General features: G+C 42.8%; 2 protein-coding genes across 2 annotated transcripts; one reads left to right on the forward strand and one right to left on the reverse strand.

The window, feature by feature from the left end:
- The first annotated feature begins 971 nt into the window (after positions 1–971).
- On the forward strand, positions 972–2,240 carry LOC125762562 (electron transfer flavoprotein subunit beta). Its single transcript, XM_049424772.1, has 2 exons — positions 972–1,130; positions 1,377–2,240. The coding sequence occupies exons 1-2, from the start codon at positions 1,080–1,082 to the stop codon at positions 2,088–2,090; spliced, it is 765 nt and encodes a 254-aa protein (XP_049280729.1). The 5' UTR covers positions 972–1,079; the 3' UTR covers positions 2,091–2,240.
- A 68-nt stretch (positions 2,241–2,308) lies between these two features.
- On the reverse strand, positions 2,309–20,629 carry LOC125774908 (uncharacterized). The gene is made up of 6 exons (XM_049445277.1): positions 18,808–20,629; positions 11,029–11,121; positions 10,699–10,877; positions 10,359–10,598; positions 5,566–5,691; positions 2,309–5,498 (listed from the first exon to the last, which is right to left on the reverse strand). Exons 1-6 carry the CDS (start codon positions 19,997–19,999, stop codon positions 2,793–2,795), a joined length of 4,536 nt encoding a protein of 1,511 aa, XP_049301234.1. The 5' UTR covers positions 20,000–20,629; the 3' UTR covers positions 2,309–2,792.
- Between the last annotated feature and the right edge of the window lie 2,730 nt (positions 20,630–23,359).

Raw genomic sequence — 23,359 nt, forward strand, 5'->3', positions numbered from 1 at the left:
ACAGTTGAATGTGTAGCAGAAGTTACACGTGTGTAATTTGAAAGCGAGACAATACCCTCCGGAGAAGTTTTTAGTTCTTATCGATTTCGCTGTACGAAAAATGTTATCAACATTCTGTGTCCTTTTTATGATTTTTTACTCGTCTACATAACCCAAGATCGCAGCTTAGAAATGGATTTACGAGCAATGACAATCAGTTTAACGAAAGTACAATAATAATTTGGGGATGACAAATTTTTTTGTTTCTCACTGCTCACTAGTCATAAGCAGGAGAAGCCATCACGTAGGACAAAAAAACGGCTAAAGTCTGAAACACGACCCCCCCCACTCACGGTCACTCATCTGCGTGTAAATTTTTCGTACAGGGTGGTTCGGAGACTATGCAATGTGGCCTGAATTTCATTTTTTTACAATTACTATTAAATTCCATACGCTGTTTGTGAAACCGTAAAATTTTCCTCATTTTTGGCCCAACTTTGCCCCATAGCTCCACCGGTATCCAAGATATCGCCAAACTTTCTTCTGGCCATGGCTAGATGGCACTTGTGGCTACATTTCGTCCATGCACCACTAATCGCTACCATGTCTGTGGCCGGAGCTATTCGCGAAAGCTCCAACGGATCGCCAATCTTTGACCTGTGGTCGATAGATGGCACCAATTGCTACATTTTCTTCTTCGACGGCCATGCCCTCAGGTGTCTGTGTCTCGAAACATAATTAAAAAAACACGCAACCGATTTCGAACCACCCTGCACGAAAAAAGTCACTCAAATGAGTGCCCGTGAGTGGGGGGGGGGGGGGGTCGTGTTTCAGACTTTAGCCCAAAAAACTCGACAAGAATATATTCCTCAACTCACTTAACATTTAACACCAAAAAGTGCAGCAGTGTCTCACGTTGAGCCTACACTTCAGCACGTGTAGTCACTACTTGAGCAGCGTATATCACAACATCTCTTCACCTTGGCGAAATAGACTTTGATCCTTCAATTTGCCAACATTGAACATACTTTGGATCGCATTTAAAATTGACGCCAATTAGTCCGTGCGGAAATTTACAGCAAGCGGAGCAGAATTCCACCATGTCTCGAGTTTTGGTTGGAGTTAAGCGTGTAATCGACTATGCTGTAAAGGTAGGCCAAGTTCTAAAACCTCCCGTTCGATAGGTGCTAAGCGCACCGGTCATGAGGAGATAACACGAATCGGCATCCAAGACAACCAGTTGCTCCAGGAAGATGGTCACTGATAAGCCTGATTCACTAGCCTTAGGCTGTTTTGCATTGCCCGTTACACAACATGATCTAGAAGCAATCAGCTGCATGGCAATAATTCGAAATGTTACGTATGTTTTTAATGCGTACCGATTGTTTCATTCCCAGATTCGCGTGAAACCGGACAAGTCCGGGGTGGTCACTGAGGGTGTGAAACACTCGATGAACCCTTTCGATGAAATTGCCGTAGAAGAAGCGGTAAAATTGAAGGAGAAAAAGATCGCATCCGAGGTGGTGGCCGTCTCCGTTGGTCCTGCTCAATCGCAGGAAGTACTCCGCACCGCGCTGGCCATGGGTGCAGATCGTGGAATTCACGTCGAAGTGGCAGGCAAGGAGTTCGATCTATTGCAACCGATTCATGTGTCGAAAATATTAGCCAAGCTGGCGCAGGACGAGAAGGCGGATTTGGTAATACTCGGTAAGCAGGCCATCGATGATGATTGCAATCAGACCGCGCAGATGACTGCCGCCGTTTTGGACTGGCCGCAAGCTACCTTCGCCTCGAAGGTCGACAAGGACGGTGATATGTTGACGGTTGTGCGCGAGGTTGATGGTGGATTGGAAACGATTAAGGCCAAAATGCCGGCAGTGGTTAGCGCGGATCTGCGCCTTAACACGCCGCGCTATGCGACCCTTCCCAACATCATGAAAGCGAAGAAAAAGCCGATCAAAAAAGTGGCACCCAAAGATTTGGGTGTCGACACCACGCCTCGTATCGAAGTTGTTTCCGTTGAAGATCCACCCGTTAGACAGGCGGGATCCGTATTGCCCGATGTGGATACCTTGCTCGGTAAGCTACGTGACGGAGGTCATATCAAGTAAGGTTCGTCCACATGCATGCACAAGGAAATGCGAATATTTAAATATTTACACCGGAGTAGAAAATATGATTGAAGATTGTTAGATTGTCGATAAGATCGAAAGTAATAAAGCTGATACTAATGCAACATTTGTCTCATGTTGCCCAACACACATTCGCAATTGTAAGATGGAATATATGCCGACATTTCTTTCACTCGTCAATCACTTCCACACGTGCATCGTTGTTTAGTTGGGGTATATGTTTCTAGAATATCATCTCATATAAAATAAAACTGTTCATAATAAATACAAACGCACGAGCGTCGTTCCCGGGATTGTGCTGTTTCGAAACGTAGCACACGCCCCGTAACACATATATACGCCACTTTTTCGAAGCTTGGCCAAGGAAATCAGGGAACGGAAGATAAAAGAAATTGCACATCACGATCTAACAATGATGATCAGACCATATTGCATCGGCTTCCTTTTGTTGCTGCCAGCCACGGAAGTTAAGCTAAGGTTACACTTTACGAGTATTTGATCTTGTGTTACGTTACTTGAATGATTGAACAGCTTGTTTTTTTTTGGATTACTAAGGAGATCAGGGTCCCTGTTCGGCTAACATAAAGCACACTAACTATTCGACAAGCCGATCAGTGCATATCATCAGCTGGACGAACTGATCGCCACACTAGCGATACTGGGAATAGGCAATTGGCCGTACTAGTTTTGCTCGGAAAGTATTTGCCCATAATGGAACTGCTGTTCCTGCAACGGAACGCCGGCATTGTTCAAATGCTCCTGCTCGTCATCCTCTTCTTCCTGCTCCTCCTCCTCCTCCTCCTCGTCCTCTTCCATGTCGTCCTCATTATCATTTTCTTCGTCTTCATCGTCATTATCACGATGCTCATCATCCATCTCTTCGTCATCATCGTAATCTTCATCATCTTCGTGAGTTCCATCCTCGTCCTCTTCCTCCTCTTCCTCATCCTCATCGCCAGACCGTTGCTGGCCCGGATCCCTGCCTGAACGATTATTGCAAATACTGGTGTTGGCTGATGTTAAATTATGTTGCTTACGTCCAGTTGCTGCTACACTATGCTCCTCAAACGTAACGGCTTTACCGCCTCGGTCACTATCGTCGGACGCATCCACACTCATAAACTTACCATCGATGTCCTCCTCATCGTGCACATCTCTTTGGTGTACCTGTTTCATGTGATTGTGATAGCGGCCGCGTATCGTGAAACCTTTCCCGCACTGACTGCATTCGAACTTTTTCTTGCGCCTTTTTCGCCCACGTCCCACGTCGACTGCTACCGGTGGATCCGGTCGCAATTCCGGTGGCAGATGCAGTATTTCATGTGTTCGCAACGATGACCGTTGCGAGAAACATTTACCACATGTTGGACATGGGTATGGCTTTTCACCAGAATGGACACGCTGGTGTATGCGCAGATTGGTAGCAGTGGTGAACGTTTTGCTGCATTCCTGACACGGATGAGGCTTCACGTCTGCGTGGCTTAACATGTGCTGCCGGAGTCTCGTTTCCTGTGCGTACGATTTATTGCACTTGGTGCATGCGTACGGTCGCTCGGTGCAGTGCATATTTCTCCGGTGCGTATTCAACATGGCCTGCGTGTTGAACGACTTCGTGCACTCCTCGCAAGGGAAGGGCCGTTCGGTGTTGTGCGAAAGGGCGTGAGTTTTAAGCGAAGACTTCTGCGTAAATCGCTTCCCGCACTCCTCGCAACCGAACGGTTTCTCCTCCAGGTGCGTATGTTTGTGATTGTTTAAATTCGACAGCGTTGCGTACGACTTCGGGCAACGATCACACTGAAATGGCCGTACGTCCGTGTGGGCTGAGATGTAGTGCGTCTTGAGCGTTTGCGACTGGGCGAAACTTTTATCGCATTTGTCGCACTTGTACGGCTTCAAACCCTGATGGATGCGCATATGCACCGTGAGGTTACTCACGTTACTGAACGCTTTCAAACACACCTGGCAAGGGTACGGCTTTTCCTGACTGTGTACACGTTCGTGCATCTTCTTGCTCGAATGTTGGCTAAACCGTTTGTCACAGTAACTGCAAGCGTACGGTTTTTCCTGCGTGTGCGTGCGCAGATGTACTTTATAGTTTCCGGCACTTGTATATTGCTGGTTGCAAATTTCACACACAAACGGTTTTACGTTGAAATGCAGCCGTTTATGCGTGTTCAAGCTAGACGCCTGCGTGAAGCTCTTGAAGCAAATGTCGCACGCGTACGGTTTTTCTCCCGTATGCGTACGTGTGTGCACCTTCAGATAGATTGCCTTCGAGAATCGTTTTTGGCATACGAGGCACACGTAGTTTTTCGTTTGCACCGTCGAGCCATTGTTTCGTTTCTTGCGCTTTCGTGACTTTTTCGGAGCTTCTTCACTTTCGCCTGATCCATCGTGTGTTTGTTGCTGCTGTTGTTCGTCTTGCTGTAGTGCTTGGTCTTGCTGCTGCTGTTGCTGCTGCTGCTGCTGTTGCTGCTGCTGCTGCTGCTGCTGCTGCTGCTGCTGCTGCTGCTGATCTTGTGCCTGTGGATCGTGCTCTTGCAGCTGTTGCTTGTGATGTTCCTCACACTGTAACTGTTTTGTTAATTCGGCACTCTCTTCGATTTTCGCCAACGGTTCGTCCAGCTGCAGCGGTTCCAACACATCGTTCATCAGTGATTTGTCTGGAAAGATTCGAACCCCTTCGGCAACAACGTCATCATCCCCAACCCCCTGCAACAGACTGCCTTCGGGAAGATTTTGCATCATGGGTGCGTCCATGTATGCGCTGTACAAAACGGCAGACTCCTCCGAACCTCGGTCGATGTGATCTTCCAGCCGCAGACTGGCCCCCGTTTCGGACGAACTTTCGCCGGTACTGCTCGTACTGCTGCAGCTAGAGCTAGAATCATCCGTGTCATCGCTGCAACAGTCATCGTCATCGTCTTCGTCGTCCTCGCTAGAATCTTCGGAGCTCTCGTCCTCATCGGCTATGCTGCTTTTCCCATCGGAACTGTCCTCATCAGAGGATTCCTGTGTATCGCCCATTGTTATACGATAGACCGTTGCTGCCTCGCCGCTAAGGTTCAGTGTCATGCCATTTTGGCTTCCGTTCGTTTTATCCGACACCTGTCCCGTAAACATAAGTTCCTTACTTTCATCATCCATCAGGTATGGATGTTGTTCTAACGATCGACTTTGTGAGCTCGAGAGCGATGCCGGCTGATCGGTATTGGAGAACTGAAACAGTGACTCCGCATCTCCATTGTGAAGTTTGTTATGTTCGATGAACGTTTGACGCGAAACCGGGAAACCTCCGTTGGATTTTTTGAGATCCTTCATAACTTTGTTGTACTTGCGAATGCATTTCCGGCAGATTGGTTCGACTCGTCCATCGAGCGGCGTTATCTAAAAATACACAATAAAGCATGTGAACCGCACACCCACACCTTTCGCTCAATGTTTTCGCTCATACCTTAACCGAAAACACTGTTTCTAGCAGCCAAACATTGGAATCATCACACTGGATAAAGTCCATGTTTTTGTGCAGCAGCTGGCACAGTTTGCAGAAATGCACCATTTTCGAGCCGTAGTACGACGCCTATGTCTCGCGAGAGATGATCAATTATCAGTGCACAATTTGTACGGTTTAAAAATCGATAAGCTTGCACCGATATACAGATGTGTCTGATAAACACTCACTGTTTACCCCATTTGGAGAACGAATTATTGTATTATGTGGAACGACAAACAAGGATATATAATTTAGGAAACAAATTACAAGTGCACAGGAAACACACGCACAATTTTTTGTTTCATCTTTTTGTGTATTTTTTTTTTTTTGTTTATTTCGGCTGTCAATTCATTTCAACGACCAAGGTGCATGGATAACATGGTGTGCTTTTTTGACAGTGTGAATTACATATTCGTGTGCTGGTACAGGTGTATGCAATAAAATCCCACTGTGCGTTGTACTTGCATACAGCGTCGGAGCGAAATTGGAAAGGTGATTTTTTGAACTCGCGAAATTTCGTGGAACTTCTGTGTTCACGCTTGATTTGATAAACCTGAGAGATGTGTATTGTAATAATGTACTGTATGTTGCAATTTTCTGGCAACATCTCGTTGGGATAAGATTATTGCGCTTACAGTGCATTGTTTGGTGCCCCTACCAAAATCTAGAGTTAGTGTAGTAAATGTATAGTTTCGGTATACAAGGCTATGCGGTTTGCTAACGGGGTCTCATTACAGTCACTGGCAATAAGTCGTTCGACTCCTCAAAACCTATTCATGGCTGGATTAATTAGCAATGAAATCGATGTTTTGATTATCCGTTTGTTCATCGCTCAGGAATCTTAGGCCTCTCAAAATATACTGACCAGTTGATCATCGTACTAGTTTTAGGCAGTATGAACTGTGAAATGTTCGCCGTCAGCTGAACATATCTAGTTCATGTCCTCATAAAGAGTTTTCGTTGGTTATTCGTCGAAGTTTGAAACATTGAATACACTTTAGTCTATTACGGAATGTTCGGAAGTGTCTCAGATTAATGCCACCAGAAAATCAACTACTAATGAGCGTTCTGCTGAGCTTTACACTATCCTTCAAGAATCAGCTCGAACACGTTGTCGTCAGAGGAAATCTTGTGGACAAGAACAAAACAATAAACCATGGAATGAAATTAGTTACAGCGACCAAGAATTATTTAAGAGAATATATTTTTTAATATTTTTAATTTCATCAGATTGATAAACAAGCTATATGCACTGTGTACGTACATTATTTTGGTGTGGAACGTTTATTTCAATTTCCAAATAAATGATAGTATAAATGAATGATGTTGAGCCTAATAAGTACGTGTAATTATCGATTAGTAGTGACTTCTAACACCGATATCACAGCTTGTTTCGTAATGAAATCCCTTTGGAAAGGTAGTGATAAATATGAACGGTATAAATGTACAGTGGAATGCCGATTAGCCGTGTTGATCGGGGCACAGCCCCGGTAAAAGACACTAATCTTTCTAAGCATTTGACGGAGCTGTATAATCGGCTCAAATGAGGGAATTAGGAGCTGAACGAGCTCGTCTAATTGAACGAATATTTTTTTGTATTTTTTCAATGGTATAGACGTCGCCTACAAGAATGGAAAGAATTCAATTGCAATGTTTGATGAAAGACGTGCAATTGTCTGAAAAGAACTTGAATTTGATCTACAAGTGAAGAAGCAAGATGAAGAAGAGCTGGCTATTGATACGGAAAGAGGGCTTGAGCAAGTCGTATGCAATTCGATACATGATCTACTCTCACCTCGGGGATCCCATGGAAGTGGCTACGCCGGAGATAGGAAGACGATGTTGTACGATTTTAGTGAATACACAGAGTACAGAGAGAGTTACAGGTCGACTCCAACAAATGGGTGTTTTTTTCGATATGGCAGATTGAAATGTTGTGCAGATGGCAAAGAAAGCTATTCCGGATCGAGTATCGGAGATTTGACGAGGTGAAATTGGAGTGATCCAGAAAATGATAGTTATGTATCCACCTCTGAAGAACGGGAAAGTTCACTGGAAGAACAGGTATGTCGTGAAGATGGTGAAGTAAATGCTCTCTGAATTTGGTTTTGGTCAGGAGTAATGGGACGAGGCGAAAAAATATGCAAACTATTTACAAGATCGTCAACAATTAATGTAACAAGAGCCTATCATAGCCAACAAGAGCCTCATGAGCCTACCATGAGATATGTGAAAGAGAAGCGCCTGGAACTCGCCTAGACAAGTAAGCGAAGTAAATGGCCTTCGTGAGTTACGCTGAGCGGCGGAAGGACTACAGTTCTAGTACATTTAACCAATACAAAATAGCAGATGTGTCAAATTCATTGAATTGAAACGTATCAAGCAGTTACCTCCTCCGGTCTACAAGCGAAAGCGAAACGCAGGAGCTGTAGAGATGGTGAACTACAAAGCACGAGTACGATGAGGGGTCTCGGAGACCTACAATAATTTCAACCAAGTTTAGTGTCTCACTGAAGGGATATTTTGGCACGTATCGTAAGTGTCACAAAGAAAGATTCAAATAAGTGCAGGAATTTCATCGTAATATTTTTGTATTTCGTGTTGTAGGCAAGATCGGATGTGGCGGTGAGTAACCCCATCAACCGAGGCCAACCGATTCACCAAGTGCCTGGTGGGCTGGTGTCGTCTTCAGCATGATACCGAACGAGCCAATCCTTAAAGGTATTTTAAGGCCATTCACATGGATAGAGGAGATGAGATTTAAAATTATAATAGAATGCTGCCGTGATGTGTCTATCAGAAAGACCAGGAAAATCCATTTAACGAGGAGTGCGATTGATCGGGAGTTTGATGTAAGAAAGTATGTTGGAAAATACGACCATTATAGATATAATTACGATAGGCAAGGACATTCGCTTCGAAGATTATGATAAATTTGAAATGCATATAAACAGTTACGAAGCTGTTGAAATTCTTTTAGCTTATACATACATCACGCTTGCAGAATGGTTTAGGGATATCTGCGCTAAAATTCAAGTGACAGGACAGGAAAGACGCTGCAGCTGTCATCGCGAGAAGCTGGTCATCTCGAGAAGCAGAAACTAATCCAAGAAGTACACTGTCCTGACTGTACATACAATCAGGTAAATACTAGAACACATTTCGTTTGCTTGCCCATGCCTTACCGATTTCCGCAGTCGGTACTGAAGTGACCGTGGACAGTATCGTGGCCTAGATGTGTTCAAATCGCCGAAGCTGTGATAGCTTTGCAGGGATTGTACGAAACATTCTGTCTGGTTTCAGCAACGATCCCTTTGCAGCAATCCGTATCGAAAGAAAACCGACGTTTCGGTGAAGATTTGAACTTGTCTGTGCTTGATGCCTTTGATGCCGTCTCAAAAGCGGTAACTCTACGAGTGATTTAACCAGTAAAAAAGTTATAGGACCTAGAGGATGGTCCACGCCGAAAGTCTCGTTAGTCTCTATATGGAAATTTACTCCATGAAATAAAAATAAAAGATAGTTCTCCTTATCCTTACGATAAGCTAGGATGTCTATAAATCTGTTTCTAACAACAAATTACATATTAATTCGATTGAAATTGCATTAATAGTGTGAGTTGTTACCTTACTTATTTACCCGGAACACCCGACCCCCTGGAGGCTGACGAATGATGTGTGATATAACAGGAAAACAAAAACTAGCTGTTGGTTTGAATTTTACTAAAATATATTTTATATTCAAAGGGGTTTGATTATCTTAAAATGTATCTTTGTATTCGATAGGAATTTTCTTAAACTAGGCGTCGTCTAGTGATTTCACATAAGTTGTGTTTCCGTATGTTTAACATTATCCATGTAACCAGTGCAAAAAAACTGAATATGAACAATTTTATAAATTTATAATTTTCAGTTTATACATTAACAAATGCATTGCTAGACTGCTGCAAAAAATGAAACATTGTGAAAGTGTTTCCGCTCTTATCGAAATGCATCTGCGCGCCAACTTTGGAAATAGCATTCATAGGACAAAAACGTACTTGGTAAATTACGCTAGTTTACTACCTTTTCGATGGTTACAGATGCATGTGCATGGGGTTCGCTTTAATAAGTCTATTATCAAATAGGAAACATTTGGTTCGTTTTAATATCTAGCAAAGAGGAACATTGGAATCGTTTGAGCTATCCTTTTTTCGTTTGTTTTGCCTGCCTTCCGCTATATATCTCCCACCTTCCCTTTCATTCTCAGGTGAAAGGAATATGTAGATAAATCGAGTAAACGTTTTTTAGTTACTTAAGAATCTTATGTTTCAAAAGACTAGCATACGGTATACGGAACAAAACAATGCAATTATATTGTACTCTATTAATGTTCACAATACCTCGTAGTTGATATACTTGCCAGAATGCGAATCGAACAGTGGTAAAATAATGTGATCCTTAAAGAAAAAAACAAATACAACGCACCTCTTCGAGCTCGGTGCTGAAGAAAGAATCGCTTTTCGATAGTGATAAGAATGTAAACGGATCGAACACAGATAGGGCAAGTTTAGTGTGAAAGTGATTGATCGTGGTTGATCATTTCAAATTGACAGACTTTGCTCATCTCGTATGTGAATAACGTTCTAATCAACGAAAAGTGTTAAAACCGATGAAATGGATTTCTCCCGTAGCCTGTATAGTGTTAAGATTATCTATATGCAATAGAAAGGAAAAAGAGAGGCTGTTTATGTTTTGGAATTGGTTGTTGTTCTAAATAGTAGTGGATTCACGACTGTTTTCATTGCTTTCATTTAAGGTTGAAGTGTTGGAGGTACCGGAAGCAGTTGCCACCGCCGTAGTCGATGCTGTCGTCGAGCTGGCCGATGAGGAATCGTTGGTGTTAATCATGGAAGAGGAGTGTTTAGGAGATTGGCTCTGTACTTCCGGCGGCACCAGACCTTCCTTTACGCGCTTCTTTTGCTTCATCCGTCGGTTCTGGAACCAGATTTTCACCTAAACGACACGATAAAAGCGATAGTGGTAAGGTATGTCGATTAGAATGATAGTGGAATAAAAAAAAGGCCATGCCACAGTATACAACCAATGATCTTACTTGTGTTTCGTTCAGATGTAAAGCATTTGCAATTTCTATTCGTCTTGCCCGCGTCAGATATTTGTTGAAGTGAAATTCCTTTTCCAGCTCCGTTAACTGCTTGTTGGTGAAATTCGTGCGGCCTGTACTGTTATTGTTCATCAAAAAACTAGTCTGATGCGGTGAAACAGTACTGGGAGCTACCGGAAAGGATAAAGGTTAACGTAAAATATAGCCATACCGTGGGTTTTTGAAGAAACGGAAAGGGTTGGGAATGAGAATGAGTGCTATTTGATCGAAGTTTGAACATGCATTTCGGATTAACGTTTCAGCATGCCTTCAAATACATACCAACAGTCGTATGGTTAGGAACTCGTAGTGGATCGAGCACATGGGCAGGAATATGATATTCCGGTGAAGTTGCTAATTGTACAGGCTTGGTCACTGTTGAAGAAAGGAAAGAGCAACAATACATTCATTTTAAAACAATTTTTCATATATTCAGCATAGTTCGTCCGGCTGACGTATATAGCAGGATTGTTTTACTATTTTTAAGTCATGAGGTAAGATTAGGAACTGGAAATAAAAAAAATGAAACAGACGCTTTGAGAAACATACATACAACATTTGCCACATAGGGTAGTTCCCCACCTAATTTCTAAAGAATCAGTTCATCTAATTAGTGTTGAAAATTATCTACAAACGCATCGATATCCCATGAGTGATTATTTTCCAGTTTATCTAAAAGCGTTTGCGCGAGTACTTGAATGTAGCTGCGGACTAAGCATGGCTTTGCGATACAATTTTATCGTGCTTGCCCGCGCTTGAGTTGGAGATTGAGGAGCGTTTTGCTGAATGCTAGGCACCATACACGATCGATTATACCAAACAACGCGCACAGGAAGCTTCACGTGCGTTATCTTGACACGATGTCAATCCGATACACGAAACATCGATACTCTACTTACAGTCGCGTTTGGAGTTCACTATCAGAACAAATACCAGGGGCTAGAAGAACGCAAACCTGAACATTTGTAGGATTTTTGTTGTCAGTGCTCTAGAGTCTAGCCTCTAGCGCATTGTGTTTATCTATCGGAAGCAAATCAAATATTTGGTACACTTTATTATGTCCTACTGCATGGGGTGACGCGGTGCTGTAACTCTCGTGCTGTACCCGCAGCACCCGTAGGTACCAGGTTTGCGATTACGAGAATCTGATGTGTGTTTTTATTTTTTTTTATTTTTTTAATAGCAAGCCTTAACCCTTCTTCCCCAAAACCCTACTACAAACTGCTGCTGGCCATGTGTGTGGTGCTGCTGCAGTTGTTGCGATAAACATTTACTCATTGATAAGCTACGCAGCTACTGTTTCCTTCAGGATGGACTGTTTCTCAACGCTCGTGTCAGTTGAGTTGGCTTTTTTTTGTTCTCCTTCCATAGCACGATAGCCCCATATCGGGCGTCCGAAAAGTGATCGTACAAAATGTATTAGATACGTGTGGAATTAAAAAGAAGCAACAATCCTGAAAAACACGACTGGGGTGGGTTGTGGGTTTGTGGTTGGGTAGGAACGCATTGAGTGGGCTTTTGAAAGTGCTGCAGTGAAGAATGGACGCATAGAGCAAACGGTACAGGCGTTGAGTTAATCGTTTCGATTTCATTGGGGCTTATCACTGATTTTTCACTGAAGATGCTAAGCCATTTCATAATAGGTAACGATAACGGTAACGAAACTTCGTAATCATAGACTGACTGGTTGAAATGATCGAGCATGTATGTGTCTAGAGCAACGTTCACGACTTGCGAATATCTGCATTATGGGGTTCGCGTAACATTTACACATCCTGACAAAATCTAATCTGAATGATCTTGCGAAGAAAACTAGAACCCTAATGATGTTTTACACGTACAAGTGAGCAAACAACTCGGTGGAAGAGTGTGAGCAAATACAATCTGATGTGTATGGTGTAACATATCAGATAGGAAAATGGCTTTCCCCGCTAGTAACTTTGGCCGGCATCGTGCCCGTATGCAAACACTTTCCGCTTGTTGAAAAAAAAAAAAAGCCCGACGCGACTCGACCGAAGGACAACTTTTGGCCAATCCAGTAGGTAAACAAAAGCTAAACGCCTAAAAAGGGTCAGTGGATGGAGGTGTGAACTTGTTGAAGTTTGAAAACAAGCGCTAATTTATCAGCCGACAGTCAGACAGTAGTGCCGCGATCCAACCAACCATCCCGCGGCGACCCAAGTGCGGTAACTGACAGGCTTAATTAATAGATTATGCTACACAATAAGGATGTCTGGCGAAAGTCAGGATTATGTCGAAGTCGAACTGTTTACGGTGGATTACTCCCACGGAAACGGGGCGTTATGGTTTTGGGCGAGAAAGCGGGAAGGAAGTTTTGCATGGATGGGCTAGGGGCTAGGGAGTGGCAGTTAAGGGGAGGAGGGAAGAATTTTACAGCTTACTCAGTTCAAACATAGAGGTTTAACTTTTGCCCATTTCGATATCCATCACTTGAGCAGGCCTCACAATGTACGTGGATTGGTTGCGCTGAAACGCGTTTGTGGCCCTGCTTTTTCAGTGTATCATCGAGGCGTTTTCGGTTGCGCAAAAGTACGGACGAAGGATGGGGACGAAAAATGGTTCATCTCGTATCAAGGGGAAAAAGAAAAGTTTAGCTACAGTATATGTACAGCATGCGCAAACAATACGCGCGTCGGTTCGTTGAGTAACGGACTGTAAAAGCGTTTCTTTATTTGAACAGTAATCAATAGCCTTCTCGACCATGCAACCGGCTAAATCTATGTACACGGGACCACAAAAGCAGTAGCTGGTAAAGAGTGTCAAGGATGGGAACAACAGCCAGTTCTATTGATGGGGGCATACTAGAAGAAAATGTGTGCACGGCATCCATCGGAAAGGATTGCGGCAATCGATTTTAGGATACGCGCGTCCTGAGATCGTCTGTGGTCCACCGAAGCATTCGCAAAATTGCCTAGCCACAGAGGCCGAGGGTTTCGCGTAACCGCGTCACTTGACTTGCTTGATGTCGGAGGGGGCAGTGATATTGAATGACGATCTATGATAAACAATAAACTCGTTCGTGTCGCGTGTCCCCTGTACTTGTACACGACAGCGGTGTGAGGGGAATGAACTTTGCTCAAGCCATTCTATAGCGTTTCTGGTTACGTGATGCGCGATCGTAAGATTTTCTTCGGCATCATCGAGAAAACGCGCTGGTGACGGCATTTTAACGCCGTGCACTAGTGCCCGGAGCTCATAAAACTATGTCATATGACCATCAAGCTATCGGGGAAAAAAATATAACACCGTGCGCGGTGTAGAGTTACCGTGCCTCTGTGGCCGCAGTGAAATTTTTCGTCTTCTTGCCAATGAAACGTTTACCCGCAAATGATACGTCTGTGAGGGTTTGCAGCGATGGGCGGAAAAAGGTTGTGAAATAAACAAAAGTTTGTCATGTAAATATTGAATCCATTCTGTCTCTGTTATGTAGGAAGGCTATTGTAATTATTGGAACATGGGATCCCATTCTTTTAAGAACATTATTTAAGAAATACTTGCATTATGCAATACGGGTAAAAGCAGTAATAATTAAATATAAATAAATAAAATAAAAAATACTTGCATTAGTGGAACATAGCAGAACAACATATTAAAATAGTTATCTAACTTCACTTTACACAAACTAAAAGTGTTTGGTAAAATTGAACTTTTAAATAGTACCCAACAGTTTAATTCAAATTTTAGAAAACCATTTTGTAACCCGATAACAACAACAGAATGTTGCTCTACTGTGGCTACGAGCTGCACTGTAGTGTCAGTGTGTCCATGGTCCATTTGATCAAATACATTAATTCGCCATATGACAGGCAACACGGACCAGCACTTTTCATACAGATCTTAAGTAACACCAAATTATGATGATACGGCTAGACACCATTCAACAGAATGGTTTGGTATTTGGGTTTTTGGAAAATATTTTATATGTTCGCTTCCCGTTGTGTTGCCATACTCCTTGTGGTTGTTGTAGCGGAGAAGAGTGGTTCGGGCTTTGGGTTCGTTCTGTATTTCAAATTCCACAGAGAACGCCAGATGAACTTTGGTACAACACGTTTCCATGTTTGAATATTAGCGGTTTATCAACGAGAAATATTGATGGTCCTTCATACTATCCGGATGGTCTATTCTTCGTGAACTTCATATAAAAAAAGATCTTCCTCATTATTAAGCAATGAGGAAGAATTTTGTTGAAGTTTACTTACACTTACAGCTAGTTAGTTAGTTATATGAAAAATAAGCAGCAAACATAGGTGAACTAAATAATATATTTTTTGCATGTTTTATGTCTTGACATTATTCATTTGCGTTTATTTTCAAGAAACATTTAAGATTTACTCAAAATTGTAAACATGGTTTTTTATTAATTTGTTTTAGTGAACACTCATAGTAAAACTTTCGACTTATGGTTATTGTTTTTAAAGGATTACTGAAGCTTTACTCACAGTTGTTGAATTATTTACCATTGCTTTGGTTGATTGTGAAAGTGACTTCTGCAACAGCATACATTCATCCATTTATTCTTGCTAATCAAGTTTTTTGCTTTTAGCATTCATGGTAAGGCGAAAATTGCAAAAAGCAAACCACATGACGCCTAGTTTCGGTGGAATTCTTGCGTCCGATGAAATGACTCAAACCAAAGGAAGCAAACTTGTTTGGTCAGCCGATTAGATAAATAGATTTCCTGTGTCAGTGACGCGTTGTAGTTTAGTGATAGATCATTAATTATAGGTATAATGAAAGTGAAACTAAGCTACACCCAAAAGCAACCGTTGTTTGTTTGTATTGGTATTTGAAAATGTTGATTGCGATATCAACATTAGTTACAAACTTGATACCTACATGGGATAAATACATTTCGACGATCAGAATGTGATCGGCATGCCATGGTTGTAGTACGCAAGCGAAAGAGCTACGATCGGGAGTAATTTTGTTATAAAAAATGTTATATTTTCGATTTGAATGCCCTAACAATATTAGCAATATTCGTAGTGGCTTCGGCACAAACCACTAAACTTGTTCCACCATGCTAGTAGGCAAGGGTCAAGAACATTATAAAGATGAAAAACAGCATAACACGCATTCCTTGCATTATTTTCTTGGTAAGCTAGCTCATTTCGGCCATAGGTTGGCACGGTTCGCCGCAGTTGTTGGTCAAAAATTTAGGGAAAACACGAAACTCCCTAAAAATGAAGAAAAGGTTTTTATGTACGACAAAACCTCAAACGGTTCTTCAGACGCGACGTCATGTGATGGGAATATCCATCGCCACGGGTTCACCTTTCATGCATTCGCTTTTTCACTTAGTTCTTAGCACTTTACACCGTTCTTCGATAGTGACGAACCAGACGCACAGAAACGAAAACGGAATGTAATTCAGATTTGGTTGATAACTGCATTGAAGGAGTAGTGGTACGGCTGGTATGGAAAATGAAACAAAAGCCAAAAATTCACCACCATTGCTCCTAATTATTTTATGGATCAACTCACCTGGCCGAATATTGAGGAACCCGCAATCGCTACCGCACCGTCAGCACGGTCAACTACTTTACAACACGTCTTTTGCGGAGGGTGAAACAATTGTGAAACTATAAAAAAACCCCAACAAAAAAAATCGCTTCGCGTTTGTTGCCCAGCCGGTGGGGGCGAGGTGTCACCGATTCGTTGCGTGTCACTTGATGTGAAAATATTATAATTATGTTGCCGTGATAAAATCTTCTATTTATACGTTGGTCCCCGACTGTTTGGTAAAGTGTTGGCGACTAGACGAACGAAAGGACATGCCACAGATTGGTGGCAAAGTAATGCCTGCCGATGTGTTTGCCGATCCTTACCGTAGTTAGGTCAATGCATTTGGAAAAATTCAATTGAAAACTCAAACAAGTCGTCAATACATCGAAACCTGCTTTCCTGCTTTTGAATAGACGGTTTCCAGTTTGGCACCTACAATCATTTCGGTATTACAATATCATGTTACTCTCAATCGTAGAACTAACCGAGGGTTGAGGGGAGGTATGCCGAAAGAAGATCGAATTCGAAATCAACCCAAAATCGTTGGTGTGGTTTTTCATTCTGTTCGAATTGTGAACGCTGCTTTCACGCAAGTGTTGGTGTCCTTACGACCATTGATTGGTATTGATGAGTTACGAATGCTTGCAGGCTGGATACCTTGGATATCTATAGTGAAACAACGTTTCTCGCACTTCCAGACATGTGTATTTTTCTGGAGTATCGTAAAACAAAACCCGTGCAAACTCTATCGCGGGATAAAAGCGAACAACAAGAAGAAGCTAGTGTGGGGACAAAATATGAAATTAATATTTGTTTTTATTTTCAATGACATTCAAATTGCTGCCTCACGTTTTTGCTGTCCGCTACCAATTGGGTGAGCGCTTGTTGGCAAGTGCGCCGCGCGGTTGGTGACATTTTTGACAGTGGACAGTGTGTGCCCAATTGAAAGTAAATTGAGACCCGCGCTGGAACCCGCGAGCCTGTGCTTATGGTCAGCACAGCCAGCTTGACCGTCGTTATAATATCGATCGTGGGCGATTTTGTACATGTGGCTTGTTCTGGAAGGATTTATTTCATTTATACCCCAAGAATGTTACCGAAAATGAGAACGGACTCTGATGGTTGTTGTTGTTGTTGTTGTATGCCAGTTAAATTCACTTTCGGTTTTCAGCCAACAACCAACCAACCAGACCCTAGAAAACATTTTTCGTCAGTGACCTTGACGGGCATCGAAGTAAAAGACTTCTGTCCTCGACACGTTTCCACATTGGGGTCCACTTACTGTGCTGGACGATAATGGCAATTTCATTCAAATGGGAACGACCCAAGTCACGCACCGTGTGTACGGGGGGAAAAAAGGCTGTTAAATTCAGGATCACGTTTGTACCAAGAACAGAAACCAAGTGCTTTAGGAGTGTTGGCGCTGGCGCTGAAAGTTAGTGGAGTTTGTTCACCTTTCCAGCTATAGGGAGTTTTTAATTAACACAGCCGTACTCATTATGCGTCTTTCTTTAAGACAGTATGCGGTCCAGGTGTTGGTTTTAATGTTTGTGTGTGCATTATGAAGAAATGATTGGAATGATTTTTTTTCTTTTCTTCAAACAAGTTATGATTCGTGTCCTGTCGAAGTGTTTCGGTTTTCGGTTAGAACGGTTAGAAACAATGTAGCACAGTTTTTTCGGTCTGGCCCCCCCTGATAGCCCCACATTCCTATATGTAAGCTTTAACACTTCTGGATAGTTTAATCTTTCGCAGCGTACCAGGAGCAAACCTTATCAGGAAAACGTCATCAGCGGTCCCAAAAAGGAAAATGACACTTTAGTGCAGATCAATGGTAATGTGTGACGTCAGCTGAAAATCACATTTTATGTTTGTTGTGCGTTTGCTCACTTTACAACTGGGTTCCTGTGCATTATCAACATGCAAACGATAACAATCGCGCGCCCCGCGCGAAGGTAAGATGTTTATGGAAAGTTTTGAATTATGGCTCTCTTTTATCATATGGCTGCCGTTCTACCGCGGCATTGATGTTTTTTCACGGGGCTGTAATTTATGGCTTTGGCTTCGGTTCGGTTTGTTATATTTTTATAGTTCGTCACGCGGTCCCATATATACGGGGACGTGAAGGATTTCTGGGCAGCGCCTGATAAAGACACTGAACCCAGAGAGACACAGGAAAGCAAAACAAAAAACAAGAAAAAAGGTGTGTTTTGATATTTGTACCGGTGGGCATCGGAGAGCTTTCTGGTTGATGTACGTGATTGTTCGATTGGAAATATAAAAACCAAAACAAAACCAGCCCAAAACACAAAAAAGCACACCCCTAAAATGAAGGAGGCTAATCCACTGGGATTCAAAGTCCCTGGGGGAAGTTGTATCGCTTTACGGTGCTTCACGCCAGAGGCGGTTGTTGGGGGGGCAAGTGCTCAGTGGGACGTAAACTACCAAACCGGGGTTTTCCGGTAATCCGGATATATGCTGTCGACTCTATCTAACACTAACAATGTAAAGGGTCTTGACGGGAATGGTACTTACTTGGAGGCTTTGGCACGTTTCGTTTAACTTGCATCCACTTGTAAGTGGGTGCGTTCTGTTGGTTTTGTTGCTGGTGAGCGTGTTGTTGCTGTTGCAGCTGCTGATGCTGTTGCGATTGCTGATTCGCCGGATGCTGTTGCTGCTGTTGAGTATGCATATTCTGCTGCATTGCTGCAGCATGATGATGGTGATGATGATGAGGATGAGGGTGATGATGATGATGGTGCTGCTGCTGCTGCTGGTGGTGGTGATGGTGGGAAAAATTGTTACCTACAGCACCATTACTGTCACCATCGTCGGATGTACTCGCGTTTAGCAGTACCTGCGGCGAGTCAATCATTGTTGCGGATGTAGCAACATTCGGGCTGCACTGTGCTACCGAGTGCTGGCTGTGGGACTGTTGGAGATGTTGATGCGGCTGGGCAATCGTGTCGGCGTATAATTGCCCCCAACCGGTACCACCACCACCACCACCACCACCGTTCACACCACTAGGCGAGGTGGGGTTGTGCGGATGCGACATATGCGGATGTTGGTGAAGATGGTTATGGTGATTGTGATCACCGGCAACCGTAGCAGCATCGTCCGCTATAGCTCCAGCAAAGGCTCCATAGCGATGGAGATGCAATTTGGAATCGTGATGATGCGCCAAATAATTAGGATCGGCGCAATCCTGCGTTTGGTGATACATCGCATAATCTAGGTTAGTGTAGCTTAAACCATTATCCGCGCTAATGATACGATTTTCCGGAAACGGTGCCGTCGGGGTCGGTTGTCCCGGGCCGTAATAAATAGCGCCCTGACTATCGCCTTCAAAGTATAAATCGGTCGTCGGAGAGCTAGAGGTAGTGATGCCGTATTCGATCGCGGACGGACTGTATAGGTGAGATGTGTGAGCATAGGTGGAAGTCTGATGGACATTGGCCGTGGGCGGATTAGAACTGTTGCTGGTGCTGCTGTTGGAGGTCACTGCGGTGTTACTGGTGGCATTGTTCACAGGTGTCGTATTGCCCACATTAGCAGCGTTGGTGTGCTGATGCGGTTGGACATTGGGTTGCCTTTGGTGTTGATGATAATGGTGATGATGATGGTGACCCGCTGTAAAGTAAGGGTACCCTCCAGCCCCAAGATCACTGTTCTGAAAACCACTGGTGTGCGATGAATGATTTCCGTACATACTTATGTCTATCATATTGGCGGTTAACTTTTCGAAACTTTAAACTGCTTATTTTTTTTTTGTTTTGCTTGCACGCCTTACAATTCAAACCATATTTCACACCACAACACAACTTGCGCTCTCTTAGCACGACACAAACCACACAAACAATTTGCCCTGTAAGGAACTTTATTTCAACTCATCATCACGCTCACTGCACCGCGGTTAGAAGAAGCACAAACGAACGCACACCGTGTACACAACACCGATTTAATCCGTTTGAAAGTTAGCAGAAATCGTTGTTGGTGGCAAAAGACCAGTCGTTTTAATCCATACTTTGCTCGAAAACTGAGATTATGCGGCTTATCGCTTAATTATTCACCGTAAACTGTATGCCCCGTGGAAAGGTAATCTATTGCCATCAAGTTCTAATTTCAAATTGACCACGAAATTCAAGCTACGGTGCCAATTTTGTTCAGTGTGTAGTGAATTGTGTTCACGAATGAACGCGGGTCATCGGATGGTCCCTTTCTTCTGCCGCTCTGCCCCTTTTTTATCCATAAACCGGCCTACACTACGCTTCGCTCCTCCCACTTTTTCCCATACGCTGGGGATGAATGCACTATGCGCACAATGTGGACAGAGCGCGTATACGGTCGTTTTAGAATCAGCAGGAACGAAATGCGCAAGCGCTTAGTGCAAGTCCACCAGCATTGTGGTGGATGCTTTGGATGCAATTGGCAAACTGCCGTTCAAACCGTTTGCTTCTATCGTTTGCTATTTTAATATTTATGCTATACTTTTTCCAAAAGGACCCCTTAAACCTTCTTATAGTTATAAAGGAAAAGACACCATTGACCTTGATAATTACGTCTACTAAAGGTGTATTAATAACATCGCTTGAGAATCCTTCACGAATCCAAACTGGTATGAATGAATGAGAAAAGTTAGCAATATAGCAGTAAAACATGTAAAATATATAATCTATTAGAATCTTTTTGTTAGACAGCTTAAAAAGCATTAAAAAGTAAGCGGTTTGTGTGTTCAGAATTTACCATGAAAGGTCAGTTCTGCCTAAGAAATGCTCAGTTCAAAAGCGCTTTAAACTCAAATCATGCATTTCATTGAGATGCTTCTTACCGATTTAACTATCTGACCAGAAGGATGCATTTGTGTTTAGTAGCTGCCAAATTTTGGGTTAGAAACAGATGAACCATGTTTGCTAATTATCTACAACAGGATTGTTTTCTAGTGCTATTCAAATTTACAAACGTACTGCATATGTCGTACTAAGATCATTATGTGATCATTAAATATGTTTAAAAAATTAAACTTAATGATGTTTTAAATCCTTAAGAAAATGTCAAATTATTTTCACTTGCTTTGAAAGTTGTAATTCCATTAAGATTGTACCGTCTAGTTCAAGAGAAAAAATGCACTGAAAGATACAGATACAGGTTGAATGACACACAGGCCGTTTTTACGAGTGGTGCACTAACCATCACAGTATTTACTTTGTTGTTTTGCAGAAAATTAACTGAAAAGAAATACCGTTGAACCACCACCACCGTTGCATTCATCAGCATAGTTAAGTTCTGTGTCTGTTGCATATACCTTCCGTTAGTTATCTCATTGCATCATGACCATACGCCCAGCATGATAGATTGAGCTACTAACATTTCGATGCACATGGAAATGGGCTTTTGTGTGAAAATATTTTGCGAATGTACCTTGACGGATAAGGCCGATAAGACGGATGCAATCGTGAAAATGCGAACATTTTCCGTTATTCTTCCAGGCAACTGCATCAACGATTGTGATCAGAAGTAGCAATTAAAATGAAGAAAGATAATTGGTGTTATCGGAAGCAGCGCGTTTCACAAGTATAGTTCACTTGATTCTACCACAACAATCCAACCGGTGTAGTGATGATCAGGATCGAGAATGGAAATAAATAGAAAAGATCTCGTAATTGATCTCGAAAACAGATGTGTGAGTAATTTTATGTGTGCATTTATTTAATATGCTTATTGCTGTAGAACATTGATCCTGTGTGTTTGTTGCAATTTGGTCTTGGTGAAACGAATAGTAAACAGAACACACGGTACGATTCACGTGACGAGCGGAAACGGTTTTTATGTAATAACAGAAGAAACAAAAAAAAAACATCATTATTCGTCGGATTTCATTTGGGGAGGTTTAGCAGGGAGATGAATCCAACAACCAGTCCCACGTTGTTGTTATCTGCTGCAAGAAAACGGTCCATGTTGGAATAGTACCGGAATAAAGTTGGCAGCATAAGGCAGCGATGAGCTGAATTGGAAGTGTTCGTGAGCAGTGAACATGTGAACGTGCGAAATATTGCAACTAGCCGAACACTCACACACGGTTAGGCAGTGGATCGAGTGGATACGGGATACGAGTGACAGATTGGGATAGAGCCAAAGCCGATCTGCTGCCGTTGGTTCCGTAGAAAGGAAGCCCAGAGAAGAAGGGACGGACAGAAAATAGGAACCAACCTTAACAGCAACATGAATATGTACGCATTTTGAATATGAAGGTGACATGACAGCGAAAGATGGATTGGTGTTTTTCCTCCATCGTTGTTGTTTTTTTTTGTTTGGTTTCGTCCAACGCTCGCTGAAAATGTCCGTTTCGGTCCTGCTAGTTGCCGGTAGAAAGAAGTCGTTGTGTACAGCAGCATCAGAAGCAGAAGCACTAACAGAAACACACCAACCAGTATGTGAGTAAAGCTAATACAGACGGCCGAGAGGCAATGAGAGTGGGGCGCACGGTTGGTAAAAGCAAAGGAATGGGACCCCGAGGAGCAAATAGAATATGGTATTTACGGTGGACGAATGTGCCGTATCCAATCTTATAATCTGGCCTCTCTACGAACTCTCACTGTGACAATCAACATAAGGATTCTAGTAGCCGAGGCTGGCAAAAGTGGGAAAATAGCAATGGATGCGTGGCGTGTACTGTAGCTCTCCGACTCTGTACCGCTTATGATTGTCAGCAGCAGCAGCAGCAGCAGCATTATGGCACTAGCCATACCTTGTAGAGGAAAGAGAGAACCACACACATGAGAACACGTTCTTTTCAGGGAAACCCGGGACTGGAACCATTGCACTGCTCATGGCTCGTGGAGAATCGGGAATTCAGAAGAAGAATATAGTTGTTACTTAGACGACAGCATATTTTGCTACTATTATTATTGTTAGTTCTGTCAATGGTTACGCAGCAGCACGTTTCCTGATGGTGTTCCTTTCGCTGACAGCTCTGACATTCGGTCGAATAAATTTGCACATCGATGTGCTTACTACAGCTTTGGAAGGTAGCCGATGAGTGGTAGAAGAAATGATTTGTAGGTAAGGTGTAATGAACGAAACTGAA

The sequence above is a fragment of the Anopheles funestus genome, chromosome 2RL (assembly GCF_943734845.2).
Source record: "Anopheles funestus chromosome 2RL, idAnoFuneDA-416_04, whole genome shotgun sequence".
Taxonomy (NCBI): domain Eukaryota; kingdom Metazoa; phylum Arthropoda; class Insecta; order Diptera; family Culicidae; genus Anopheles; species Anopheles funestus.